Source organism: Carlito syrichta, unplaced genomic scaffold, assembly GCF_000164805.1.
Source record: "Carlito syrichta isolate Samal-C Ts95f unplaced genomic scaffold, Tarsius_syrichta-2.0.1 Scaffold301886, whole genome shotgun sequence".
NCBI lineage: Eukaryota > Metazoa > Chordata > Mammalia > Primates > Tarsiidae > Carlito > Carlito syrichta.
The window spans coordinates 181,672-202,271 of NW_007245982.1; the positions used below are offsets into that span (position 1 = coordinate 181,672).

Consider the following 20,600-nt stretch of genomic DNA (forward strand, 5'->3'; position numbering starts at 1 on the left):
GCAGCCCAGAATATGACCTTATTACCATTTGAAAAAATCACCTGCCAGTGTTGAGGTTTTTTGTTTTTTTTTTTTACTTGTTCTCAACCTAGTTTTTATTTTTCAAAATAATCCAGATATAGATGTTTTACAATCAACAACTTATGTTGCTTTCTGAACAGAATTTAGAAACTGTCTATTTCTGTGTCTTGAATGGTCTGTGCTTCCCAATATCACCCTGACCTTGTATGTGTTGTATATTAGTTTGCGTCACATTGTTTTTTTAATCAGTGTGAGGGCTGCGTTTATCCTTGGTACATATGTCTCTAGATTCAGTATGAGCCTCTCTAACATGTCTTCTCCCACTTTTAAAATTCTATTAAGGAACCAAGGCCTTATAACTCAAATAAAAATAGATATCCATATGCAAAAACACAATCTCTGACAAAAGTAGTAAACCACTAAAAATATATATATATTCATGTATGCTAAATAAAGATCATATGCTATTATTTTCAGTATGAATATGGATTCAGTGGAAGCGGTTTAGAGTTGTGCTTTGAAGAAACTGTTCTAAGTCATAGAAATGTTGCTTTGAGCTATAGCTTTACAAAAGAAATGAAAATATTTATCCTACCAATAGCAACAACATAACCTTGAGGTAAAATGGGATTCTGAAGCAGAATGTTGTCAGACATCCTATGTGATCTGACTTCAACCCATGAATGACCTTTGCAACATCTTATCCCACATCTGATGAAACCCTAATCAGACCATGATTGAGCCCAAGGCACTTGCTTTAAAGTCTTCCATAAAAATCTCACTAACTCAGAATAAATTCAAACTTTTTTTTCTTTTTACTATAATAATTTGTTTTCCTTTGGGTAGATGCCCAGTAGTTGGATTGCTGAATCAAATGGTAAGCTCTATTTTTAGTTCTTTGAGAAATCTTCATACTGCTTTCCATAGACAATGAACTAGTTACATTCCCACCAACGATGTATGAACCTTCTTTTCTCTACATCCACATCTGTTGTCCTTTGACTTTTTAATAATAGCCATTCTGAAAGTCAAACTTTTAAATGGTTTTAACATATACATTCTTGATACTTTCTGACCTTTTTCTTTGTAGCTGGGTCTCCCAGTGTAAATTCTACTTAGTGTCAGTGACCAAGGAAAGACCCTTTGATCTAGAGAGGACTCATTAGTACTAGTTAGGTACTATTTAGGTAACAGTTCTACACAGAGCCGAGCAAAGTTACCAAAGTATGGCTTGTACCTCCTATAATGACTTATTTCCATGATCTTCATTTTTATGAGAGCTTTCTCTTTGACTCCGTTTTCTCTTTCCAACTAGGAAATTCTATATGCAGATGAATGTAGGAAGCTGAAGGGAATCCCCCAGTCATGCTTATTTATGGATGGACACTCAGGGCCAGAGAAGAACATGACCTGTTAGGAATTTGTATCAGGGCTGATTTACAAAATTTAGGGAGGACTAAAGGACATAGATACATTAGGATTTAGGAATCTTTACTTTGTTTCTCATAAGACTGATTTACCTTCTCATAGAAGGTATTTTAAAAACTAGGAATGGAAATAAATTTGAAAAGGTCTAACAATGGATTGCTAAATGTGCACCTTTTCTTTATAGACTGTCACCATTAGCAGGTACAGTGATTATAACTAATTGCTAATCTGACAACCATCGTGGACAGGAACTGTAAATACAACAGAGGTTCATAAGGTGAAGAAGTTAGAATGGACTGGGTTAAAGCAAATCAACTAAACAAAAGCCTGGGGGTTTCTAAAAGCTGTGCACATCTCTATAGTAAATACATTTTTGTAATAAATACTTGTACTTCAAGTTACTGGAAGTACAAGTGTGTACCACCATGTCCAGCCCCTCTCTATGATATTTGACTCAGCAAAACATGGGATAACTTTTCAATGGATAAACTAAACTCCTGAATAATGAAAATACTCTGAGACTATTTTAGTAATACCAAGTCTTAGTATCTGTTATAGGCTGAATTCTGGCTTCCCCACTACATACATTCATATATGGAAGTCCTAACTCCTAGTATCTCAGAATGTGATCTTATTTGGAGAGTCTTGACAGAGGCAGTCAATTTAAAGTGAGATTACTAGAGAGGGCCCTAATTCAATATGACTAGTATCTTTATAAAGACAAGTCATTTGAATACAAAGACACTCATGGGGGAAGATGTAAGAGGCACAGGGAGTAGTTGGCCGTCTATAAGCCAAGGAGAGAGACCTGGAATAGATCCTTCTCTTATAACCCTCAGAAGGAACAAACCCTACCAACACCTTGATTTCAGACTTTTAGCCTCCAGAACTGTAAACTAATGAACTTCTGTTAAGTCATTCGGTCTATGGTACTTTGTTACAGAAGTTCTAGCAAGCCAATACAGTGCCCAGCCATCCCATCAAAGACTGGTACTGACCAAAGCCTTGGGCTTCATCTGTCTTTACCAGGGTTGTTGGTATCAGACTGAAGGGCCAGAAAAAGAATGAAATGTAATATCCCAAAGTTGTCCAAGTAATGAATGAGAAGGTGAACAGACACACACAGCCATTGGACTTTGATTACTCTCATGATTTATTAATATTCAGATTGAAAAAGGAGCCTTAGAGCCGCAAGTTACGCTAATTGGCACATTTGCTTTATTTATTTATTTTTTAAAACAAACTGGGGTTTTTGAATTTTTTTCCTTTTTGTTCATTCCATCACATTGAAAAGGATGAAAACAAAAATGGTTTTGAATTCACTTGATATTTTGGACTCCTCAGATGAACGGAACATTGCACACACACTTGGAACAGAGAGAGATAGGAAAGTGGACTCCCACAGGGCCACACGCACCAGATCAAAAAACTTGGATACAGTGCAAGAATTTCCCAAATGATTGGATCATCATTACCAAAAACTCGCCATAACAACACCAAGAAACAAAAATGTTTAAGCCACACTGTTTGACTTGGGATCTTTCCTGCTTTTTTTTTTTTTTTAATGTTTGCCACACAGAGAGAAAGAGGGCTACTGGGTGGGATAGGACAGACTCACAGACGTGAGCAGGACAGGAGGGGACTTCAGAGTGGAGCTGAGAAGAGGGTGGGGAGAGACAGGGCTCAGGAAAGGGGAGGGTAGGGATGTGGAAAGCCATTTCTTAAAGTTCAGGCATGTTCTTGGTCAGCCTCACGTTCTTCTTCTTTACCCTCATCCTGCCGGGCACTTTCCTTAGGTTTGGTTTCATCTACAGCTTCTGAGGAAGAAAAAAAGATGGGGTGGGGGACAAAATGAGAGTTAGTAATTTGTCTAATCTGTTCATAAGATGGCACAATGCATTTATTCTTTCTATGCCATTACACAAGAGTTTTAAGATAAAAATAGATTATTGCTATTCCAGTCAATGTAATTTCCAAGTTCAGAAGAGTTTACCTCCAGGAAGATATTCAGTGGCACATATGGAAGGGACCAGGAGCAAAGTTATTTTAGGGACAAGGAATCCACTAAACAGAAATTACCGTGATAATTTCTCAGTAATTAACCTCTCAGCCTTACAATCAAGCTATCAGCATATAGGATCTTCACATAGAGAATCAACAATAATCTTGCATTTCTCTGCCATTAGTGTTAGAATAATGGTGACAGATAAATTATGTGGCTCATTGAACATCCATTCCAACTCTTTTACTCCTCATTTCTAGTACTACAAAAACTGGGAAGTGAAATAGTTGAATTACCAGCTCCAGTTGAATTTGTATATGACAGCCATACAACACAATTAGATAGAGGTAGAATTCCTTAGAGAGGGCAAAGTTGGGTTTTTGCCCTTTGCATTCTCCTATTTCCGAGGACTGGGTCATCAAACAATACCTGATAGTGTAGCAGGTACCTTGTGACCATAAAGACAAAAACTATACACAGAGGATGGTGCAGGAGAAAGAAAAAATCATCGTTGAATGATTGCACTTCTCCTAGACACCTTTCCTTCAGGTTTGTTATTGTGAGAGACAAATTACTAACCTCTTTAAAGCATTATGGTAATTTTCCATTTCTTACACCTAAGCACATTTCATTTGAACATACTTATCCATAGGGCAAGTATTGCTTTGCTTGACAAAGAATACTTTGTGTCTTTTGAAGAATAATTTTATTTCCTTAGATTTCCTGTAGAACTCAGTCATACTATAAGATAGTTTGCAAATATGCCATCTTATGGGAAAAAATTTCATTTGTACTGAAATCACCTGTGCTGTCAAACAATAAACTCCCAGTTTTGGGGATCTCCAAGACTACCACTAGGTTCAATGATTTGATAGGTGGACTTGACAGACTCATCATACAGTCTAATTCATCACTATTATTTATTACAGTGAAAGGACACAAAGCAAAGTAAGCAAAGGGAAATATTGCCTGGGGCAAAGTTTGGAGGAAAAAACCAGAAGATTCCAAGAGTCTTCTCTCTGGGGAGTAATACAGGATGTGCTTAATTCTTCCAGCAATGAATTACCATAACACACGTGAAATGTCATCTACTAGGGAAGCTTGCCTGAGCCTACATGTCCAACATTCATAAGGGGGGTTGATCACGTAAGCACCCTCTGCTTAGAATGTACAAAATCCAGACACCCAGAAGGAAAACTGACCTCCAGCATAAACCACATTGTTTGCACAAAAATTTTAGGCACAGAGAATCACTTTTATCAGTACAGAATGGGCAAAACCTTCTCATATCCAAGTTTCCAGATTCCAGCCAACTTCACAAACAGGCCTTTCTAAGAATAGTAGTCCCAGGTTTGCAATATTAACATTTTTCTTTCATACTCTCTGATGTTGAAAATGCCTGTGACTTTTACAATCAAGCTATTGTTATTGCTTTTCTCCTCTTAGCAACTACTGTCTTCTGATTTTTCTTGAAAAGATAAAGTGAAGTAAATGGAATATTGTTAAGCTAACAAATTTGTATTTAATTTGAGGATAATAGGTAGACTTTGAAAGCATTTGAGCAAGGAATATAATACAACTATGCTTTAAGGAGATCAAACTAGCAATACTAAATAACATGGATTTAGTATTGGCAGATGTTAAGATTAGAGAAATGGGGATAATTTAGGAGATCATTAGAAGAGCTCATAAAAATGTATATTTCTTTCAAATCAATCAGCTATATATTTATATTCAGATAAAGCTGAACATTTTTATTTAAATAAGCCACCATGGTGAAACACATTTTTGGAATTTTTTCTTTGGAATACCTATCTAATAATATTCTTTGAATCTTTTTGTAGAAGTAAGTGCTTATTTTCTTGAAAATAGATTTGGTTTTTAGAATCACACTAGACTGGAATAGTAAAGAATGTAAGCAGCTTCTATAGGTAATTTTACCCAATTTTTAGTCAAAAATTTAGGTCTAACTTATTTTGTAGGCTTCATAACTTACCATAAGCGATTTCCAAAATGTAGTTACTCTATTAATGTTGCTACTGGTCATAAAGAATTTTTTTTTTTTTTTTTTTTGAGTTGGAGTCTCACTCGGTCGCCCAGATTGGAGTGAGGTGGCCGCTCCCAGCCACGGCAACCTCAACCTTCTGGGCTCCAGTGATCCTTCTGCCTCAGCCTTCCAAGTAGCTGGTACTACAGGCGTGTGCTACCACATCTGGCTGATTTTTTTTGATTTATTGTAGAGATGAGGTCTCGCCAAGTTGCCCAAGCAGGTCTCGAACCCGCGGCCTCAGGCACTTCACTCACCTCGACCTCCCAAAGCGCGGGATTACAGGCTGAGCCACTGAGCCCGGCCATAGAAAGAAATTTTAAGGCTGTAGGTTTCTAAGATAAGTATTAACTCTTGAATAACAGTATCTACATTTTGATCATCATCATACTCTAGATGTATCAGCAATATTCCTTAAGAATTCTAAAACTTTTTTTTTCAGAGATAGGGTCTTGCTCTGTCACTCAGGCTGGAGATAGCTCATTGTAACCTTGGTTCAAGCAATTTTCCCTCTTTAGCCCAGGAGCATAGAAAAGGATCAGTTGTAGGAGCAAGAGAAGACTTTAAATCTCTTCTACTAAAATAAAATCTTGGGAGCTGTTATGTACGATTTGAAGGAGATTAGGAAATGAGAGAAAAGGGGAAGTAGGCCGGGTAATGTATGAATTGTATATTGAGGAATAAAGAGAACAAAACTCAAAAGGAGAGAAACAAGAAAACAAACAAAATTCAGATGATTTTGATATGCAGCTGCACTTCTTTCTGTCCCTTGTTGGAATAGAATCAAGTTAAATCCTCCCAAATTCCCCCCACTTTCTCTTGTCATCCTTTGCCTGGGCCTAGAAAACAAGGTGAAATTTGGCACAAATCTGTTTATTGTGACCAGAAGTTATTGCTGTCTATTCTCTCGTAAGACAGCTTAGCTTCAATATCTGTTTGTTCTTTTTTCCCAAATGTTTCAAAATATTTGAAATATAATTATTTATTCATTTATTTGTTCAATAAATTGTTATTGGGCACCTGCAATGTGCCAAGTATTCTCTAGGTAATGAGGAGAAGCAATGAAAAAAAAAAGAAATATCCTTGCTCTCCTTAAAGCCTTTTGTAATACACCTTTAACAGACAATAAATTTCATAATCATAGAATGTTAGAAATGAGAGGGAACTTTGAATATCTTCTAGTCACTAAACCATAAACTCTGTAGGTATAACAACACAGGATCTAATTCAAGGAAGGCCCTCAATAAATATTTGCTGACTCAAAGAATAAATGAACACCCTCATTTTACAGAGGAGGACATTGAAGTGCAGATAAAAGGACTTTCCCTAACTTATATTGTTCATTCAGGTCTTCTACAAGTCTGTGTTGTCTTATTATACTAGGTGACCAAACTCGAGTGACAGAAGTCAAGGCCAAACTTATTTTATCAATTCAGCACTAGAAACTAACTAGCTAGAGTCTACAAGCTTTTAGGCCTACAAAAATTCTGAAATTAAAAAAAAACCTGTTTTCTCCAAAATGTAAAATAAAAATTATACTAGATGAAATTTAATTAGATGATGACAAAAGAGAACATTAGTCATTTAGTTGCAACTCAATTCAGCTGAACAAATATGATAATATATACATTCTAATTTGTCTGAGATGAAAGTGAATTTTTAAACCTGGTATTTTTGAATATTGAGCAAAGAGGTCATCTTTCTTTTAAATGAGGGGATAACTAGTTAGCAGAAATCAAATGCGCCAAATAAGTATCAATATTTTGCAACCATAAATTTGAGATAAACTAAGAACCCATGATAACATATATTTTTTAAACCTACATGCAAATGAGGGAAACAATAGTCAGATGTGGGCCATATACTTACTCTAACTTGCTCTACTTTGGTGGAAGACTGCATATGAGTTTAACCTCAACAAAAGGAAATTTATTAAAACAGAATCCAAGTTTTGTATAAATGGGTCCATTTGAACCTGAATGTTGGAGAGAAGATCTCAATATTGCTAACTTGTTCTTTCTCCCACTGATACCAACCCTAGATAACCCATTGTAGTTATAAATCATATAGTTGTATATCTACATTTTCTTATCTGTTCTATTCACTAGCCTCAAAAAAACTGCCTAGAAAGAACTATGAATTATGGCTTCCTTGGTCCTTTGTATAATTAGGCGCAGCTGACATTTTTGAGCTCTCGCTGTATGCTCAGAACAGTTCTAAGCGTACTTGCAGCATTTTGTTTAATCCTCACAGCTACTTTAATCATCTTACATTTGGGGAAGCTGAGGCAGAGGGAGATTACATGGTTTATTTAAGCCTCATGGTTAGTAGATAACAGCAAATTCCAATCCAGGACAGAGTCATTCTGCCAGCTTCTACCTTAGATTGCTTTTCCTGCTTTTACCTTTGTACAAGAAGAGTGGGTAGGCTCAGAGTGAAAACTAAAGCAGAAATTCCAGTCCACAGCTCTGTAGGCCAGGAGCCTACAATGTCTAAAAACTATCCTGCTTTGTGAAAAGCAGCTCAAAATGAAGGGACTGATTAGTCTTCCATAATATGAAATCTGGTCTTGGCACTTTCTGGTATTAATTACACAATTTGTAAGCACCGGAGATGAGTTAATATGTAATCTTTAGTATTTTTTGCAAAAACTTTGATCATCACGGTGAGTGTCAAAGATAGATGAATGACAGAAGCCAGCTGGTCACTTCAATTACCACGATCCAATTAGGGTAATAATCGTATTCCTCATCTAGAGGATCAACCTCCCTCTGAGACAGTTATTACTTAAGAAGAGGCAATAGAAGCTGAAAGATTGAAGTGAGATTTTCAGTGCCAAATGACATAGCAAGTGAGTGAAAGTAGCTAGGCCTGGAGCTGGCTAATGTGGGAAGCTTGGAGTTGCTGGTGTGACAGCTGAAACCCAGTAAATTGAAGAGTAGAAAAATGCTTGTTCTTTTTCAGTTTGGCTCCGAAACGAATGTTTACTTATGTTAAACATGAAAACCTAATGTTATTCTGTTATTATCCTTAAGACATTGCAAGAAAAGCAAAATTAAATGAATGACGGAATGTGTTCTTCCAAAATTCACATGTTGAAATTCTAACCCCCAAGGTGATTGTGTTAAGAAGTGGGACTTTGGGAGGTAGTTAGATCATGAGGGCAAAACGCTCATGGTTGGGATTAGTGTCTTTATAAAAGAGACCGCAAAAAAACTTGCTAATCCATTCCACCTTATGAAGACACACAGTTAGAAGGTGCCATGAGAAAGCAGGCCCACACCAGACACTAAATCTGCCATCACCTTGATCTTAGATTCCCCAGATTCCAGAACTGTGAGAAATAAATTTCTATATTTTTAGGCCACCAAATATGTGGTATTTTGTTATAGCAGCCAGACTAAGACACCAAAGCTATATACATGCATACATTTATAAATATATAAATATATCATATGATCAGTGGTTTTTCTCACTAACATTCATTATTAATGTCTAACTAGTGATGGTTTCCTCCAAAATCAGTCTTCATCAGGGCAAAATCAACTCTCAAATTCAGTTCTATTATGGGACAGAAAGTGTTCAAGACAAATAAAAAACAAACTAAAACTGATGATGACATGTTTTAGTGATTTGAGTTAAAAGGAAAAAAGTTTTTTAAAAATACACATTTTCACATGGAACATGGCCATATTTGCAGGAGTAAGTAAACTTATTTATATGAAAGGCTAAAATAGGGATTCAAAAACTTGTTTAATCCACTCTCTTGGTGCATCACATTTGAGATAGTATGCATACCATTTAGTCTTAAAAATTAGATTCAGTCAATTTGGACAGATGATGTTAGAGTCTGACAGAAAACTGTAACCTGCCTATGCCATGGCATTTGAGCCTTGACAAAAACATTGCTCTTCTGGACCCACAGACTGCTTAGAAATGACCACGTTCACTAGCAGACTCCATGAATTTTGTCATTTATGCTTTAGCTTAAAAAGAGAAAGTTAACATCAGAGACAGTAAAGTCATGCATTCTTAATGCTCCACAGTTGAAGGAGCCTTCAAAAGGCAAGGAAACAGGTGTTCATTCATTCATCTATTCATCTAGTGAAAGGGAAATGAGCCTTACTATGTGGCCACACACTATTTTACAATCTACAAACATAGCAGTGGTGATAGAGTAATGAAAACATGAAGCGAAAACTTTTATCTTCTTGGAATTTATATGCTAGCAAATTACTGTAACAGTGTTTTATTTGTTGGAGAAAAGGTGGTAAAGCAAAGAAGAATAGCTAGACAAGAAGAGTGCAACCAAGGGGCATAATTTCTCCTGGGTTACTTCTCTAGGAGTTGCAAAGTTGAGTAAGTTTAATGAATCTCATAAGTTTTGAGAAATGAAAAACCCTAGTAGTTTCCACATTCTGATCCACAACCACAATTCCTAAGATAGAGCAAAACCACATTAAGACAGCAATAAAGATCTAAGTTAATTCCGTATGCATTTGCAACAATGCAAGGGTAACTCTAAAAGACTAAGGGGATGTAGGTGGACAGTTTCACAGTGGTCCTTGAAAGATGCCCAACTGGCTCCCTGATCCTTGCTAAAACAGATTCTGGAAGCAGCTCTTGCCGTTAGGCATTCCATTCATTTCCTCGAAAGGGTGAGAATAGCATGTCTGTGCATTCTGCTGGGGAGCAAATACCAGAAGCATAGGCAGCAGCGGCTGCTCCACGCTCAGCCAGGCAGCCCGGTTGCAATGCTGCTGGAGAGATGGCGGCGTTCCCAGCTGCCATCGCCTACGCGGAGCTCTAATGGCTCTGTTTTCTGGCTCCAGTCCAGGCCCCTCCACAGCCCTACATTACTGAAATTAGGTTGAGTGGATTTCCGAGTAAAACATTACCTCTTGGGACCTGCCCAGCTCTCCCCAGCCTTGTCAACATTGATTAAATAGAAGCTGCTATCATCCTGGGGCCATGCCCACAATTACTCTACCAATCACCACAGGGCTGGGTGTTTGCTTCCTTTCCCTTTTTATTTTCATCTTTCTTGAAAATTAAGCATCATCACCTCGAAGCCTCAAAGGGAAGTAATGAAAAAACATTTGGCAGCTAACTCACTTATGGCCCGTTTGTTACTTACACTGCCTTTCTCTTTAACTGTGTACCAGATGTCCATCTGCAGTCTGGATCATGGCTTCTGATGGTCACTGGGATCTCCATTTTTACTCTTTTCATCACCATGTTTCCCATTTTAAGTTCCTTTCAAACTTGGAGACAGTATACAATGTGTTGATGTCCAGAGAATGATGCAATTAACACCTGTGTCCCCACTCCTTACATTCTTAGCCTTTCAGAGAGAATCATCCTATTGCTAATAACACTAACCAAAAGTAACAAGAAAGAACTTAACCAAGAAGAAAACTCAGAGGCAGCGGGTTTGAGTCCCAGTGACATATGAAACATACCATATACATTTCTACTTCTCTCAAGTTTAGCCCTACGACCAAGCTGATTTATATTATGGCTGTGACTCTGCCACTAACTAGTCTTATGGCTCAGAAAAGTTGTTTTTTCTTTCTTTGCCTCAGTTTCCTAATTTATATATGATATGGATAATAATGCGTGCCTCACCTTATTGTAGGTTGTTTGGAGGTTGAAGGAAGGCATTTGAAAACACTTTACAAAATTTAAAGTGTAAGATGTGGTTTGTCGGGATTTCAATTCAATTTATGGAATTTGGGGTTTGTTGGATTTTAATCCAATCTATGGATTTGGGAAATCAACTCAACCTAATCCCAGTCATCGAGTTTAACATTATCATCCTAAGAGGAAAAAAGCAAGATCATCCCATCCCCCCACCCGCGCCAAAATCTTTCCTAGACAAATAATTAAGACTTGCTCCTCAGAGTGTCACTGTAAAAGTCTGACTCTGATGTGAAAATAAGGATATGAGTGACTTACTAATTAAAGAGAGCTACTCAGAAGAGTAGCTACTCAGAAAGCAAGGCTACAGGTGACTACTAATTTAAGGGGGCTACTTTTATAGAAGCTGAGACAAAATATAAAATTTCTATTCTATAGAACAAAAGTTGGTGTTTTTATCTAAAAGACGGGACCCAGAGATATGCTTTAAAAAATAAAACTAAAGCCAAAAAAGGTATAGGTTGACTAAACTTGAAAAATGTTTTGCAAACAAAATATCCACCAAATCTTCAAAAAATTAGTGTACTGTCTTCTCCCCCACTAGAAACATGAAAAAACATCAATAATTACAATTTATATGGCTTGCATTGTTCCCCTCAACAATTTTTGGAATAAGATGAGGCAAATATATAACATTAAATGATGTTAACGTTGCTTTTATCATTATTATGCATCAAATTCTAAAAGATAAAAATAGAAACAAGAATTGGATGACAGTCTTACTCCAGCATGACAATCAAGTAGACTGACTCCTTCATCCCATCTCCCAGCCAAATTACACACAGCTGGCAGTTGAATGAGTAGGCCTATTGAGGTATTGCTTCTGTTCGTATGTAGGAAGAAAGAAAGAATGTGGAGTCAGCATAAAGATAAATAATAATGGCTCCTATGACACAGAGAAATTTTGAGAAATGCCATGTCAGAAGTCGAAAGGTAATGTTTTTCTCTTTTCTGTACAATTTAAAAGTTCAAAATTCCAAGTGTGCCCAAACTTTGTCATAGATTGTTCTCTCAGTATAAATTCTTATGAACTTGCCATAAATTCATTATAAGTGGTTGTTACCATAGTTGCCATGTTGGCTCATATCAGTTTGCCTTCAAATAATTTCAAAATTTCTTTCTGATATAAGGACTATTCTCTCAGGGGAATACAGGGGAATACACACACACACACACACACACACACACACACACACACATATTTTTGGAGTTGGGGTCTCACCCTGTTGTCTGGGTGACAATATGGGAGTGCAGTGCAGTGAAGTACAGTGCCACAATCAAGGTACACCACTGCCTTGACCTCTTGAGTTCAAGGGATCCTTTTGCCTCAGCCTCCTGTGTAGCTAGGACTACAGGCACTCACCACCACAGCCAGTAACGTTTTAAAAATTGAGACAAGGCTGGGCATGGTGGCTCACACCTGTAATCCCAGCACTTTGGGAGGCAGAGGTGAGAGCATTACCTGAGCCCAGGGATTCAAGACTTGCCTGGGCAACTTGGTGAGACCTCGTCTCTACAATAAATCTAAATTAAAAAATTAGTCAGGCGTGATGGCGCACACCTGTAGTTCCAGTTACTTGGAAAGTTGAGGTGGAAGGATCGCCTGAGCCCAGCAGGTCAAGGCTGTGGTGGCCGTGAGTGTGCCACTGCATTCCAGCTTGGGCAACAGAGTGAGACTCCAACTCAAAAAAAAAAAATTGAGATGAGTTCTCACTATGTTGTCTATGCTGGCCTCAAACTTCTGGGCTCAAGTGATTTTCCCACCTCAGCCTCCCAAAATGCTGGGATTATAGGTGTGCGCCACCATGCCCAGCCTCCCAGGAGAATTCTAAACATATAATGCATAAACACACACACACACACACACACACACACACACACAAATGATTGTGAAGGGTTTTATATAAGAACGTTGAGATATGGTAGAATCATAAAATCCTAGAGCCTGAAACAATGTAAGAAATACCTTAACTAACCTCCAAATTTTTGAAAAGAAAAATTAAAGTTGTGAGAAGTTAGTCATTTGACTATGGTCACAAAATTGAAGACGGTATCACCAAAACCAAGAACTCCTAATTCATAGCCCAGTACTCTTTCCTCTATCTTATTAGGATAACTCTCTAAGGGATAAGTGCAGATGACAGTTAAAACTCCAAAATCTGCTTTATCTTTATGCCTTGACAGACTGGATTAGCTGGGACAGCAAAGCCGATAGTTTATTTACCAAACATAAAAATGAAATAAAAGAAAACAAAAACAAAGCATAGGGTGTATTCTTAAATAACTTGAGTGGATATAAATCATAAAATCTGGGGTTCATTTTGGGAGGGTTTATTTTTGACAGAATTTTATTATTACATTTTTATACCAGTTTTCATTAGGAAGAACCATTTATAATAAAAATTCTTTGCTATAAATTATGACCATAGACAAAAACAAGAGATTGAAGAGACTGATTGGCCTCAGCAAAAGAGTTTATCTTTGGAAATTTGGTTCAAAACAATGTTTAATAAATTTTATCAGGGATTTGAGCTAAATCAAATTATAAAACAAAGATTACACTCTAGGAGTATTTTCAAAGATTTTGTCGTTATAGTCCCTCTATACTCCACAGATTAGTTTTAGCCAGGTTTAAAATCAACAAATGTATTTGAAATATTTAAGTAAAAATATCTAAATTATCTTCAAACAGAATTGAAATTGAATATACTTTCATTCAGTTCACACTTCCCAATTTTCACAGTAAAAATTATGTCAAGGCATCGCCTATGATATATAAAAGAAAAGTAGGTAAATAATTTTTTCTAGGTGAGGTTGACTTAGAATGTGACTTCTTAGAAAGCAAATTTGGGGGATGACTTGTATGTAATGAGATAATTATCAGTTATCTACATTGCTTGGCACATTATAATGAATAAGCATTTTAAAACATGAGACACAGTGAACTTACCAGTAATATTTTTAAATTTAAAAGAAACAGTATCTGTTGGATACTGTGCAAGCTGCTATAATTAAGCTCTTTGAACCTAACCAGCTAATAAGCAGACTGTTAGTATTTCTTTTGGCTTAGGGTGCCATTAAAAAAAATCACTAAACCATGAACTGAGGAACTTTGGAAACCTCTGTAAAATTAATATATAAATCAATTGTTGAGACTTATGTCCACATATACCTGAAAAATACAGAAAAAATGGAGAATTGTTTGAGATTTTAGTTTTCTATAAATGACAGTGATACTATAACTGATTATCTAGTAACACCTTTTTTCATATTAGCATTGTAAAAAGCTAATTAGTTAATGTCTGTATATCACCCTGAACATGAAAAAGTACTTTATGATTTGATTTATTAGCATATATTCTTTGACATAGGTCTTAGGGTAAAATAAGCAAATTTATATTGTTGTTCTAGATCATGATCAATTAACCAACAGTTAATCCAAGGAAGTCAGTGTCAATTGTAAATGCTTCGATGTGTTTAATACTAAGAAAACAAGTTTACAACAAACACATTAGCAATTTCAACTCTGCATCTCCCCTTTTCATTTCACAGGATCCATGGGAGGAGAATCCTAGCTAGGGGAAAATCTTAGCAGTATCCCTCCATCCTTACAAACCCAATTGCCTAAGAAGCCAAACAGATGACCTTAATGTGAACATATGGTCATGGGTAAAACTAGTGGCGGGATCCCTGGGGAATTGGAGAGTGCAGGCTTTGCCTAAAGGCATTAAATTTTTTTAAAAGAAGAACTCTCACTGGAAAAATAAAAAGAGACATAGAGTCTGGAATAAGACACTTAAATTGTACCATGAAGATACATGTGTGGACTCATGTGTAGAGTTCAAAATGAAAGAGTCCCTTTAATCAAAATAAAAAATAGTCACATAATTGCCTTCAAGAATTAACTGCAAATCAGGGGTTCTGAATTACAGTGTTGCCTTTTCTATTTTGCTAAATTTAAATTACCCACATTCAATAGTTTTTAGTGAACTAAAAAATAAATAGTAGATATTTCAGTTTTTATAAATGGCCTATCAAAGCAAAAAGAGATAGCAAAAAATCAATTCTCAATATTATCCTTTCCCTCACTTGCCATTCAGATATTCTCTACATCTCTGCATCCCTACCTAAATCTTCTAGATATCCTAGCTTCGTTGTAGCAGATGCTACTGGTAACCCTCTCAGATCTCCTTTATCAGGTCCATGCTTCAACACCCCAGTTTCTGGAGGTATTGTCTGCTAAGAGTTCATGTCTGTCCTTTGCAAAGGGGATATGAATTGTGAGCCATTTAGACCTGTAGTTCCTTAGGGGATCATGTCCCCTCTGCCCACCATGACTCCAAAGCCCTTGGCTTTTGGATAAAACCTCTGTGGTGCAATGTGTGCTTCAGAGCTCTGTGTAACAACAGGTTGAGACTGTACTTCTCCTGAACTCTCACTTCCTTATTGGTTTCCACCAATAAATTATTTGCACAAGAATTCTCTTCGCAGGCACTAAATCAGGCAATCCAGACCGAATGTATCTCTTTACCCCAAAATTAAAAACTGGAGTTGGGAAGCAGACCAGTCAATGACTTTAGTCAATGCACATAGTAAATCTTCAAGGCTGAAATGTTTGTATTTACTGCTTATCATGACTCAGCTCAATGATGTTTCCAACCTCCAAATCTACTCTAGGCAGAATTAATCAGTTATTTCTCCTCATGTGGAAATTATATCCCTTGCATTATATCCCTTGCATTATACACTTCTGGTCTTCAGTTGAATCAGTGCATCTATATTACCTCAAACTCCTAGTATCATGTTTATCATAATGAGCATTTAATATTTGTAAGAGGAAAGAAAGTAATGAAAAAATGGTAAAATCTCAAGAATGATTTGTGACACGTAGATATCACAAAGATAATTGAGGTAACATAGTTACCTCAGGTAGGAAATCTATGGACTTATAATGTTGCTATAAGCAAAGGAAATAGCAAAGATTTGCCTGAATTGCAAAATACTGGATTATAAGAAGGAACCTCACTATTATTCTGGTTCATGGTCATAAAAACCATTATCCTATCATCCTCAATTTTTTTTTTACTAATTCTGACTTTATATCTATCTTCTAATTTTCCAATTTTATTCGGACATTAAAAAACAAAGTACAAAATAGATATATACTACAAGCATAACTATTTTTAGATGCCATAGAGTAGATAAGACAGCTAATTCTAGATCAAGCATATTTGTACTTAAATTCTGTCTCTGACATCATTATTTTGAGTAAGTTATTTAATTTCTTACAGCCTGATTTTTAAAAAATCTATAATTGGAAATAATATTGGTACCAACTTCATAGGGTTATTAAGTGTATTGATTAAAGGATCTTAACAATAAATGGCATATTCAGGTAAGTGTTCATAAGTATTGGCTCTTGTAATTAGTGACTGGAATGGAACTAGCATTGTTTTAATGTTTACTATGTGCCAAGCCTTGTGCTAAGACATTTCACATATAGACATTCAATATGCATCTTCCCTGCTTTTTCATTTCTTCATAAGTAGAAATAATAATGCCTACCTCATAAATTTGTGATGAACACTAAATGAGAATAAAAATAAAAACAAAACAAGTGCCACTTCTTTGCTCACATGGATGTCTAATCGATGAGAGTTATCTTCCTCCTTTCCCCCCACTAATAGATGCTTATCCAATCTTAGCCCACAGTCAAAAAGAAAATTTTCTTCCAATAGCCTGAAAGAGAAAAGTCTTTGATTTACAAAGTTTTTGCTTGTAGAGTGAAAAAAATTCTTTGAAAAAGACGTAAGTTGGGAATCAAAGTCCATAACGATTGCAAAGGCAAAGGTGACCACTGACCAAACTTGAAGTGCAGCAAAGAAGAAAAGTTCATGGTTCTGTGATGCAGGAATCAAGCCTACTCAACAGTAATATCTTTTTTTGTTTGTTTGTTTTGTTGTTGTTTCTTTTTTTTTGAGTTGGAGTCTCAGTCTGTCGCCCAGACTGGAGTGCAGTGGCTGCTCCCAGCCACCGCAGCCTCAACCTGCTGGGCTCCGGCGATCCTTCGGCCTCAGCCTTCCGAGTAGCCGGAATTACAGGCGCACGCTACCATGCCCGGCTAATTTTTTGACTTATTGTAGAGGTGTCTCGCCTGCCCAGGTGGGTCTTGAACCCGCGGGCTCAGGCAATTCACTCACCTCAGCCTCCCAAAGGCGCAGGATTACAGGCTGAGCCACCTAGCCCGGCTAACAGTAATATCTTAAAGGGCAAAGATTTCTCTACTACTGACTCTACTTAAGGGAAAAATAATCTCTATTTCACATCCAAAGCATATCAAGTCAGTTGATTTTAAAACAAAACAAAACCTTATCTCTGAGCTTAGCTTCATTTGTAGAAAAAAAAGTGTTCACCATACCAAATGAGTAAGTCAAGTCACTGCCTACCTCCAGCTGTGTAGTACATCCTGCATCCAGTAGGCAAGTTACAGACAAGATGGCAGTTCTTTAGGCTTAAGACATCATATCCAATTTCAAGTGAAACTCTCATATTCAACCATAATGATAGAATCTTATACTTGAAAGAGATCTAAGACTTCTTGTTGATAATTGCTTCCTTAAGTTTAAGGAAAATGATCACATACAGTGAGATTTTTCAGCTTTATTGTGCGAAAGTTCTTTTCATTTTCAGGAAGTCTTGAAGTCAATTGGGGACAAATATATGTTGAAGGAGAAATCCCTGGGGAAATCCACTCTGATGGGATTATTCTTGCTGCTTAAGAAAAACATTCCCTGATTTCTGGACCTTCTCAAGTACAGAATCCCAACAGACTTTGAAGAAGGAAGAGTCAGAATGGAATAGGAAGTGACTGTTCTCTTAAAGGATTTCCAGGCAAAGAAATGTCATACCTATTTTAGAATCTTGTTCAAACATGATTGAAGTTAGCGTCCTACTCCCACTTCACGCCCCCACTTCCATAAAGGATTTTCTAGAATTCTTCCCGCTGCACCTTGAAGGAAGTTAATAATTTTCAAAGCATCATACCTCATGTATTTGGTGTTAATTATTTAGTTCCATCCTTAAGAGATGAAGAAAACTAAAACAGAAGAATCCTGTTTGTTGATAATTTTTAAAAATTGAATCCATTTTCATAGCTTTTTTTCCTCACTGCTATTCACATTTATGCAAATTGGTTACTTAGTTAGTGTACCAGCCTTTAAAAATTTTTTTTTAAAGTTATTTATCTTATACCCTTCATGAGTCACCCTAGATCTTATCTAACAATGTTACAAATGTGTTAATGTAGTAATTTGTATCTGTCAAACTTTAAGAAAGTTAATGAACTATCTTCCAGATTATACTGATTTCCATTTTAAAATTAATTTAATCATTTGTAATGTTTTAATATACATTGAGTAAAAACTCCTTATAGATTTGACACTTCCAATAACTATTTTAAAAAGCAAAAGCAGATCTAAGTCTGCCAAATCCCACAATCTAATGTTTGAGTAAATGATGTTTTTTCTTTTTATGATTAAATGATTTAATCATCTGACTCCAGGGTTAAAATACAGAAACCAAAGCTAGACATAATTCTAACCCTGTAAGATTCACACCAATAGGAGCTACAGCTGCCTAAAAATATTTCCTACTTATGAATATCTATTGCTTGGGTAACATTTAAATTTTTAAAATAAAAGCACTGCATTTATGAGTCATATTCAGCTCATGCCTTGCCACGACTCACCATGATGTGTTTGGGTAGTGCTAGAGATTAGTCAGACAATTATTTATCTTTGTTGTTTAATTTTTCCTTATGGCTGTATCTACACAGCACAAAGAAAACTAGAGACTTGGCAGTTGTCTTGTTAATTTTATCAATGCAAATGGCTAAACCACATAATTCAGGACAAAAATACAACTGCATATACTGTTACAGACTCAGCTTGTAATTGCTCATAAAATTACAAAGTAGTGGAAGCTGAAGGAGACCTTAGAGGTTATCTGTTCTCAGCATCTTATTTGGGTTTTTGAGGAAAACTGAAGACCGGGTTGTTGTGACTTGTCCAAAGACATATACGTAATTAGAAGCCAGTGATCCTTCGATAAGACCATATTGTCTTTCACAGCCTTTAGTGATGAATGTATTCTACTGTTTGATTAATTTGCATCTCTCCCTGTAGTCCTAAATGTATGACTGTATTCTTCCCTCTCTCCATTTCTATTTTTCTTTGTGAAATACAAGATAATTCAATATGATTTTGCTTTTAGGGCTACCAAAAGTAATTTTAGATACTCTGGAGACCTGCAGAACCAGAGCTGAGGATTATTGTTTTACCAAAGTCCAACTTGCTATGTTTAAACTGTGGGAGAGGAAATGGATATTCTACACAGAGAAGAAAAAATGGGGCCCTTTAAAATGACCAACTTAGGTAGGCTTCATAAATGAAATGACTAAAGAGCTACTGAATAATGAGATTCCAGAAATAGTTGAAATGACTACAAATGTCATCATATCTAAGAATTCATAAGAGATCATTTCTATGTTCTGAGGAAGAGGAAATAAAAGTGTGTATCATTCCTCCCCTCTACCACCCCCTCCCTTCCCAGTGCTAGTAGGATGTTAAGAATCCAACTGTGAAGGTTTAACTCAGTTTTAGAGTTAATTTTTAAAATATTACAACAAAAAGCCCTATAAAAGGTGTTTGTATCATGTGCTCACATGTGGGTAAATAAATGCAATCTCCACCTCTTACTGGGAGAATTCATTTTGTACTCATTGTGTGCTTTGGCTTCCCGGGGCCTGTCAAATTACGGTGCTGCCTTTGAGTAAAAAATTGCTTTAAGAATCAATAGCACTCACTGGAACACAACCAAAATCGTATTGAAAAAGTAATATGTGTTTGTACTTTTTCATTTTTCAAAGATCTCCAAGCTCTTCGCTTATATTTAGTGGCAAAGAACGTTATAGATTTGTGTATTGGGGAACATTGGGACAATAAACAGTTAAAGAACGAAGATTCATGGTGAGCCTGTACCTTTTCTGGGCCAGAACTATAGAGTCATATACTCTCTGCCCATCATACAGTATAGCCATTTGAAAAATCCTTCCTCTCTCTTTCCTCAACTCACTGTTTTTTTTCTTCTGGTAAAGCCATTTTCCATGATATACCTTATGCCTAGAAAACACATCCTATTGTCTCCCTTCTTTCAAAACCCTATTATTTGAAGGTAGTCAGAAACCTTAGAGTAGAAAGGAGCCTTAGAGACACTGTAGTAAAGCTTACCTAATGCAGGAACCCCTACAACACTTCAAGGAGATGGACAGCCTTTGCTTCCACAGGCATTCCAACTCTAGATGTAAATTATTCCTGAAATTCAGCTGGAATCTACCCCCTCTAA

The 20,600-nt window shown here is 36.5% G+C and overlaps 1 protein-coding gene across 2 annotated transcripts in view; it reads right to left on the bottom strand.

Annotated features, from left to right (window-relative positions):
- Positions 1-2,584: 2,584 nt before the first annotated feature.
- GAP43 (growth associated protein 43) overlaps positions 2,585-20,600 on the bottom strand; it is a 98,248-nt gene continuing 80,232 nt past the window's right edge. Inside the window, exon 3 of one of the 2 annotated variants that reach the window (XM_008055572.2) lies at positions 2,585-3,266. In XM_008055572.2, the coding sequence (XP_008053763.1) occupies positions 3,178-3,266 (89 nt within the window). In that variant the 3' untranslated portion in view covers positions 2,585-3,177. The remainder of the gene's footprint in view (positions 3,267-20,600) is intronic. The other variant, XM_008055573.2, reaches the window with a different exon arrangement.